A 9,455-nucleotide genomic window follows, 5' to 3' on the forward strand; every position below is an offset into this window, starting at 1 on the left:
TTAGTATTTCATTGGACCATTATCCTATGAATATATTCTTTTCCTTCTAAACTGATTGTTTTTTTTTTTAAAAAAAAATTTTAAAGAGTTATATCTTTTTGTCTATTTTAATTTTTTTTAAAAAAAATTATACTAAATGCTAACATGATGCTTTATTATTAGTTAATTCAGAATAAATTATTCTTCAGTCTTGAACTATATTATTTACTCTATATAGATTTAATCCACTTGTAATTTGACTTTGGTTGTCAACAAACAATAAGTCACTAGAGAATTTGTATCAAATATTATAACTTATGGCAAATATTAAAACCTTTTATTGTTGATTGACTACTTGTACAATCATCAATCGACAATTTTAATACGATAAAATCACATTACATAAAATAAGATTTGATACAAATAATATTTAAATGCAATTGCAGTCCAAAGAAAATTTTGAAAGAGTGAATTGTCGGCTTTACTCAAAATATTCCACCCGTCTGACTTTGTGTCTTGTTCAGTTAAAGAGACTTGATTGAAATTATTTTTAATTCATTCAATTTTTCATAATGTTAAGTTTAATATTAATAAAGTACTATTAAATACAATAAATTTAAAGAAATAATTAAAAATAATAAACAAACAAAAAAAAATAATTTAACCAATAAATAGTAAACTAAAATAAAATTGAGGCCCTCCATCCCATGTAACCAAAGAGAAATGTGATATTCGTTCCTTGTCTGTTCATTTAAAAAGATGAGAATTGAGGCGAATATAGAAAGTTTAAAAAGAAACATAATATAAATTGTACTATGTATAAAATAAAAACTTAATGATAAACTTAAGTAAAACAGATAAATAAAATGAGACCGAGAGAGTATTAGATAGGCAGCACAATTGTTTTAATATCTCAAAGCACAAGTGCAGTAGAGGTGCAGGCTGCACAAGAAATTAAACAAAGGCCAACTCAAAAGGGAAACAGAGTGCACAAGATTTTTGAAGGGAAATAAAATGGAGTTAATATATAAATAAAAGGAGGCATTCAAGGTTGTGAGTCAGGGAATTTAATTTTTAGAAAAAAAAAAAGAGAAGAGAAAAGACAGACATAATCCTTCCTATATGGTTACCTTCTGTGAGATCTGTCACCTATTTTTGCTTCTACTGTAATACATGTACAAAGAAATATCCGCCCGCAAATGGCTGAGAGTCTGGATCAGCAAAATAGCGCAACTCTCATTCTGAATTGTACAATTACAGCTGTTTGTAGAAGAGAATGTAAGCTTGCTCATGCAGCACTTTGCTTGTTGGGATTGGGGTGACGGCAGCATCATCATAGCGCAGCCACTTGCCACTCGGATGGCGGGCATCAGCTGTATAGTGACCCTTAAAAGGGTCCATCCCATGATGCGTTATAGTCGCAACAAGCTCATACCTCCGACCCTGGTGTAGTTATTATATACATAAATATGATTCCAATTTTAAAATAAGACAATCATCAAGATCATATATATATATATATATATAGAAAAGAAATGGGCAGCAGGCAGTCGGGCATTGTGAGGTGCACGCTGCGGGCATGTGAGGTGCACGTTGCGAGCGCCCAGTGTGCATTTTTATTTGACTCAAAAAGGGAGAGAATCTCACCTCGGAATGGGGAGAGACGAGCAAATCCCGACCAAACACAAGCTCCAAAGGGAAGTGTACGGGTTTGTGCAACTTGGTACTTCCTTCACTTCCATAACTGAAGCGCATCAAATGCAACACCATAATATCAGAAAGCTCTAGAATCTTGACAGACTTGCTCGCACTCACCACTTCAGCCTGAAACATATCATGTTTCAAAATGTTGATATTCACATAATATATCTTGTCGATATTCCAGAAGAATTTGACAAGGATTAATTTCCTCTATTCCTAATTTCAATCTGTCAAGTAACAAACGGGAAAAGAGAAGACATCTTGTTTTATAAAAGCCGTTTAAATTACCTTCCCATCTGCTGATGTTCTGTACCCTTCAAGAGTCTCTGGTGCAGAAAATAGCCGGAGAGCATCTTCTATTGTACAAACAGGATCCGGGCAAATGTTAAGGTGGAGCAACATAAATGGTTGTACAGTTGCTGAGGCTTTATTACCTGCATAGATTAATTAAAGCAAGCTGACACAACTCTCAAACAAAGGACGAATTGACACTAGTAATAGATTTATGTGTGAGCCTATATCATTAGTTTCTATTTGAAGAGTGATACTAGTTTGCGGGTACAAGAGTACACTAAAGGCCAGTAATGTAATTAACTTCCCTTCCGCAATAAAGAAAAAAAATGCATATAGATGCAAAAGAGAAAGAGAGGGATCAATGATAATCCACACATAAACACTGAGTATCAAATACCAATGTGGCATACCTCTTGCCTTCACAATGCTCTTCAACTGACCACCAAAAATTTCACTTAATTTTGAAGGGACAAAGCTCTGTGTCCTGGTAATTGCAGTCCTATTTCGTGGGCCAACAGTTTCCCAATTTTCATCATCATCCACATGTACAGATGAAACCAAAGAGGAGTTCCTTCCAACACCATTTGGCAACTGACCTTCTAATTTCAGCAATTCATCATGCATCTGATGCATAATAAAACTGAGGAATTCTTGAGCATCTTCTTGCCTGAAATAATTGCAAATTCAACCACAGCACAGAAAACATGAGTATGACTGAAAATTTCAAACCAATACAGTCCTGCTAGGTTTGCTACTGCTACACACGCACAAGTATTGCACCCCCACTTGGGTCAAATTGAATCTAAATATCCAAAATATTTCTTTATGTTTGTATGAGACAATATATTTTAAGGCCATCCAGTTAAGACTGCCAGTAAGAATTTCAGTAGGAAGTAGTGGTAATTTTATTACCAGGAAATCAAAAGAAACAAATCATAGAAGAAAAGTTCCAAGAAAGGAAAATCAGTAACCCAAGAAACTGCACCTAGAAGTAAATAGACCACAAAGGGTGAGGGTTAGTTAGGTGGCAAAAGTTAACAGTAAATTTCTGCACAATATTCATGGACAGTACATCATAGAATACTGTAAAGAAATGCTTAAATAAAATAAAATTCTAAATAACAATGTTTAATAGAGTATTAATTGAAAATAATAAAATTTAACTTGTTCATTTCTTCATCAATTTAATGATAGCAAGTGGAATGTTCGTAACTGAGAAATGGACAAGAGGGGAAGAGAATCACTTAAATACATGCTAACAATCTAATTAAAAATAAAAAGCTTTCTACATTTCCAAGTGCATGAGAAAATATATACTCAATAACAAAATTATAATCACTTGGCCCAAAACTGATTTAAATGAAAAAATATTCAATATATGCATAAACTAAGAATGCTCCAGAGTTAAAGAAAGGCAGAGAAAATCTGAAGCCTTCACCCAATGGCTGATATATCATTTCTTTCAATATTTTACTTACATTTAAGTATGAAACGATTTAGAGTACCAAGTTACCAACTATTAAAATTTACAAAATGTAACTCATGATCCTTATTATTAATTTTATTGAGAATAACTGGAGTAGCAAAGTTTGAAATTCATAGCATGAGTTTACTCTACTGTTCGGCATCTTTTAAGATCTTTGATAAACAATTAGAAAAACAAGGAGGTGAGAATCTAAACTGCAAGATTACAAACAAAACAAAAGCAAATAAAAGATAATATGGCTAGAATACTACATAGTCTGCAAACACTACATACAAACCTTGGTCTGCCAGTCAAGCTGTTTGGGACATCTGGAGTGAAACATTTCAAAACTGATTCAAACATCAGAGGGCGGAAAGGCTTCCCAGTCTCCATAGATACCAGATCTTTTCTCTTCAAATTTGATTTGAGGGGCATATCGAAATCAGAGATAAACTCAACAAATGCACGAAGTGCTGGATAGCCAGTCTATCATATACAAAATTAAATTTGAGTTAAAGTTCAATGTTTCATACTTCCATAGATTATAAGAAGATAACCAAACATGCAAAGTACCTCTGGTATGTCACGAGTTCTAAGTTCCTGCAAGAGTTGCACAAATGGTGCACAAGAAAGCAGGGCCTGAAGGGTTGCACAGAGAAAGCACAGGTTGCCCAAGTTCACTAAACCTCGAGGTAGTAAATATATAATTGTATTAACAGGCCCATTTGATGCTTTTACAACATTTTGTCTGCAATTGCCTACATTAAAGTCCTTTGATTCACCCAATGAAACCCCATCCAAGGAGGTTGATAAGTTAGTCACGTTCACAGTTGATTCCTGCTTTATACTTGATTCCTTTGGTGTGACAGAAGAACCTTCAGAACTCAACAATTGATGTGCTTTGTTGCAAGGTTTCACTTCATGGGCAGTACTGTGGTAACCCAGATCTGAACCACCTATGCTTCCATTTTCTTGTGAGAAGATTACTGGTATTGTTGCTTTTTCAGTACTGCCAGAAGTATTTTTGGAGTTCTCCTTACTAAAAACCTTGGATGGTTGAGCTCCCCTAGAATAATCAACTTTTGTTGGATTTGAGTTCAAAATTCCCACAGATCTTAGGGTTGCAGAATCCAAAGAACCAAATGTAATCTCTACATCATTCTTCATTGGGTGCCCTTGCAAAGATCTAATCTCATCTTCTGTGAATGACCCAAAGATGAAAACCTGATAAAAACAACAGATACATTAGTAAATGACAACAAGAAAAGTATTAATACCAACAAGATCCAGTAATCTTTCTTAGTTTTTGTGATACAAATGTTTACAAGTACTCATCTTTGTAACAGAATTAGAGAAAAGAAAAAAGATTGAAGAAAAGAGTATTTCTTAGGAAGATGATACAAAATAAAAATTAAAAAAAAAAAACAAAACAAAAAACAAAAAAAAAAAAAAAAACAAAAAAACAAAAAAACAAAACAAAACAAAACAAAGCAATCAAGAAGCATACCCTTCAGAGGTAAGTTGAGCCAAGCTCAACACAAGCTTGCAAAATTCGATTAAAGGAAGATTTATTATTAGTATTACTCAAAACCTTTCATAGTTTACATGATTACACTAGTTCACAATCCCCTTTTAATCCACTCCTGAAAACTGAACGCAAGTTCAAGTGCTTTGTCATTGGAGTTGGATTTGAAAGCAATAATAATGACTTATTGTGGACCAATCATTAATTAATTAACAAGCCACTAGCCCTTACCAGATGCATAAATTACCACGTCTGTCTCCATATGCAAAGTAAGAGAGGAACTTGGTCTACTTAGAAGGGACATATAAGAACAGTCTACATAGGTTAAGAAGAAATTATTCTTTTCCCGGTAAGTAACCAAGAGGGCAATCAATCTATGTAATTGCTAATAAAGAAAGTCAACTATACTTTCACCCCTTCTTCAAGAAAATGAACAGAATAATTCCCCAATCTTCACATCAAGCATCTCTGTTAAATTCCAAGGTAGCAGATTACAACATCCAGAACTTGACTAATCAGGTGTGGTGAAATTAATAAAAGTTGCTATCAGGAGCACAAAGCAAAGCTACTCACTCTATTATTTTTCTATGCTGTTGCACTTTCCTTGCAGTGCAGATATAAACTATAGAATTATGCAAGAATCCACTGTGTTTTTCAACCATTTTGGGGGGAAAATCTATCCATAGACCATAGGCATTCCACTACTGTAATATTACTAATGCTATTATTACTTTTACAACTTAAAAGCATTAATGGAAAAGTAAATCCTAGGCTACCACACTACGTCAACCACAGGTAAATGTACAACTCAAATTTATTGTACAAACGTTAGCTTAGCCATAAAAAGCATGGCAAAAGCTAATAACTATCTTGCCATAGCAACATAACTTCAAAAAATAATTGTTGAAATTTAACAATTTTGACATTTCCAAAATTTCCATATACAGGGGGATCTTAATTCTTAAGCTAATTGCAGGACTGAATAACTATTAATTCCTAATCAACAATGCAAAACACTTGAATAAGTATGAATTCAATTTTTTTTAAAGGAAAACATATAATTATAACCGATACACACAAGATAATGACAGATCTTGCACTACAGCAGAAGGAAAAAAAAGGAATGATTTTGAATACCTCCATATCAACCGTTTTCACAGACTTGAGCAGGAAAGCTAGTGAATGGATCAGGAATGGATCTTTTCAGGATTTGAATTGGAAACCAAATGTAGATGATAGAGGAAGAGACAGAAAAGAAAAAACCGAAAGAAAATAATATAGAAATGGGAGAGGCGGAGAGGAGAAAAGTTAGGGTTTATCACTCTTCCTTAGCAAGGACGATTTTGAGTTTGGAGTAGAGGAATGAATGTACAAATAGCACAAACGGTTTTGAGCAAAAAAGAGAATGGGGAGCCTACAATAAAAATGAAAAAAAGTAGTGTAACTAATGGAATATTCACAACATTGAAAATGATTTTCAAATTCCATTTTTGTAATTATTACATTTCAAGGTATCTTTTTAGTAAATTAGTAGGAAAATTAGAGTTGTTGTTAGGGGTAGATGAGTCAAGCTCGCTCATGAGTGACGGTTACTAAAGCGTCACTCGGTCAATATTCAGCGTTTAGAGCAAGGTTCTTAGTAGTTTATTTTATTATTTTCTTTTTTGCATACTTTCTCTTTCAACTTGACAAAAAAAAAAACACACACACACACACACACAAGCAGAAAACAAAAAAATCCAAGCCAAACTTAGAAATATTATGGTGTATTGCGTAAAAAAGATGGATTGTTTAATTTATTTTGCATATTCAAGTTGCATTGAATAGAAATTTTAATGAACTACAAACAAGGTAGAATTTTTATGCTTTCTTTGGTTAGGCTACACCTGTTAGGTATTCCCACTCTGAGCTTCAGGCTAGAAAAGATGTCCCATATCAAAAATTTAAATAGCTTTAATCCCCAGCAAAATCCTATATGAATAGGCACTGAAGGGAAGATATGTTGCAATAATAACTGGCGACAATGTAACTTCCAGTTGAGCTCAAATTCTCATTTTTAAATATTTTGATTTGATGCAATACCATTATTACACTTTGAACATTTTCAACTTTCAAGGCAAAGCACTGTAAGTCCTAACAATAAATTACCTATTTTATATCACTACATGCTTGAACAGGCGGTATCCTGAGTTTTCTGCATACCACAAGTTTCAACTTTTCTGTGTAAATTTTTAGTATCCTGGCATTTACGAACTAGTACAGAGTACAGACAAGTTGTCTCATACCAAAAATTTACACATGATGAATCTCCTGCAAAATCCTATATGAATAAGCACTGAAGGGAAGATATATTGCAATAATAACTGGTACAATGTAACTTCCAGTTGTTCTCAAATTCCCATTTTTAACAACTTTGATTTGATGCAATACCATTATTATACTCTGAACGTTTTCAGCTTTCCATGCAAAGCACTATAAGTCCTAACAATAAATTACCTATTTTCTATCACTACATGCTTGAACAGGCGGAATCCTAGCTTTCCTTAATACTACAAATTTCAACTTTTCTGGGCAAATTTTTGGCATCCAGGCCTTTCTAAACTGGAACACAAAAGTTGTCCCATACCAAAAAAATCATTGACCCAAAGGTACAGTTACAACAATAACTGTTGGCAGTGCAATTCACTCACTCGAAACCCCTTATCACAATTCCAACGTTCTCATATTTTTCCACACAAATCCCATAATCCCTACGAATCCTAACAATAAATCCTAACTGTTGCTTCACCCCACAGTAGAATCTCACCAACCATCCATCCACAGCACAATCCACTGCACTCCACTAAGTTCCAAAACCGTGGGGGAAAAAAAACACAAAAAACAATGGCAATATACAAGCAAACGACATTGCGCAATACAATGGCAAAGAACATCCAATACCTTGGGATCAGTCATATTCGAAGACTGGAGCAGGACAGGCTCAGAGGAGAGCCAGTGAGGAGGCCATCGGAGAAGAAGCGGCGCCGTAGAGGGGTGTGAATCGGGAGCCAAATGCAGGAGACCAGGAAGACAACAGAAGACATGAAAATGCGGGGGGAGAAGAAGAAGAGAGGAGAGGGGAAGAGAAGAGAAGAGTGTTTGTTAGGGTTTGGTCTCTCTCCCTCTTGTGAGGATTTCGGGTTTGGAGGTGAAGAAAGTGTTGTAATGGCGGACAAAAAGGGTTTTTGGGCAAACAGTGAGGAGAAATGGAGAGCCCAAACGGAGACAATGGGGGAAGAGGCACTGTAAATAATTGGAGACGACACTATTTTTGGCAACCCGAACCAGCATATTCGATCACGCCTAAAAACTTTTTTCCCTTCTTTTTCTTTTTAAATTTAAATTCTAATAAATGCAACAAGCCAACAACTAACAAGCTTACCAATGTTTACATGTTGGAATCTATGGTGTATCATGCACTTCTGTTTGTATATATACTTGCATCTTACTCTTAGGACTCTGTATCTTAGGACTCTGTATTTAAGTCAGTTCATAACTCTTTATCCTAGTTATTATGTGACTCTTCCTGATATATATTCTCATTAGTATTTGCACCCTTGCGATACACGGATAATGTTTATAAAATATATATAATTCAACACAAATAAATTATCAAAATCAATATACCTAAAGTTATAAAAAGATATGTCAATTTAGTTACACGTAAAATGAAAATGTAGCATATTCAACTAATATCACGAATATTGTCATATATAATATTTGTTATTATGCCTTTTAAAAAATATATATATACAACTCATTTCTCTGCAAAATCAAGAATCTTTGAAATGAAGTTCCGTCCTTCCTTAGGATTCAATGATTTGCAATGAAGTTGGATAAAGATAGAGAAAACGATCACAATCTCTTTATCACTTTTCATACGTTTTTCTGAGCTTTATAAACTAATCTATTAGGTTCAGATAAATCTGTAAATTCGTGTATACGGATTCGTTAACGGGTCAGGCTAAACATGAACACGACACATTAAGGTTAACGTGTTCAAATTTTTAACATGAACAAGAACACGAATTGTTAACGACTTAAACATGTTGACACGATAGACACGTTTTGTTAACAGATTTCGAGTCGTGTCGACACGATATGACACGAAACCTGTTTAAACCCGCTAAACCTATTAATATATTTTTAAAAACTAAAATTTAAAGTTAAGTTATATAAAAAACGAAATAAAACCTATCATTCAATCCATCAAACAAACTAAAAAAATAAAATAAAATATTCAATTTATAACATTCATAAAATGATAAAATAACATCCAAAAATCATAATTAAAGAAGTTCATGCTAGTTTTTAAAATAAAATTGAACACAATAAAAATTCAAATTTCATATTATTGAACATCAATAATTGGTATAGGATTTTTGGCCTAACGTAGTAAATTCATCATTAGTCATGTTCATGATATCTTTTGTAATCTCATTTATGAAAATG

General features: G+C 33.7%; 1 protein-coding gene across 2 annotated transcripts; it reads right to left on the bottom strand.

The window, feature by feature from the left end:
- Window positions 1-975: 975 nt before the first annotated feature.
- Window positions 976-8,438, bottom strand: LOC109160262 (ubiquitin carboxyl-terminal hydrolase 24-like). 2 transcript variants are annotated; one of them, XM_019308544.1, is made up of 7 exons: window positions 7,905-8,438; window positions 4,013-4,663; window positions 3,738-3,925; window positions 2,385-2,641; window positions 1,969-2,114; window positions 1,627-1,803; window positions 976-1,422 (listed from the first exon to the last, which is right to left on the bottom strand). In XM_019308544.1, exons 1-7 carry the CDS (start codon window positions 7,917-7,919, stop codon window positions 1,234-1,236), a joined length of 1,623 nt encoding a protein of 540 aa, XP_019164089.1. In that variant the 5' UTR covers window positions 7,920-8,438; the 3' UTR covers window positions 976-1,233. The 2 variants fall into 2 exon arrangements, with proteins under 2 accessions (XP_019164089.1, XP_019164090.1); XM_019308545.1 differs by lacking the exon at window positions 7,905-8,438 and adding an exon at window positions 6,102-6,607.
- Window positions 8,439-9,455: the final 1,017 nt, after the last annotated feature.

Source organism: Ipomoea nil, unplaced genomic scaffold (genome assembly GCF_001879475.1).
Source record: "Ipomoea nil cultivar Tokyo-kokei standard unplaced genomic scaffold, Asagao_1.1 scaffold2845, whole genome shotgun sequence".
Taxonomy (NCBI): domain Eukaryota; kingdom Viridiplantae; phylum Streptophyta; class Magnoliopsida; order Solanales; family Convolvulaceae; genus Ipomoea; species Ipomoea nil.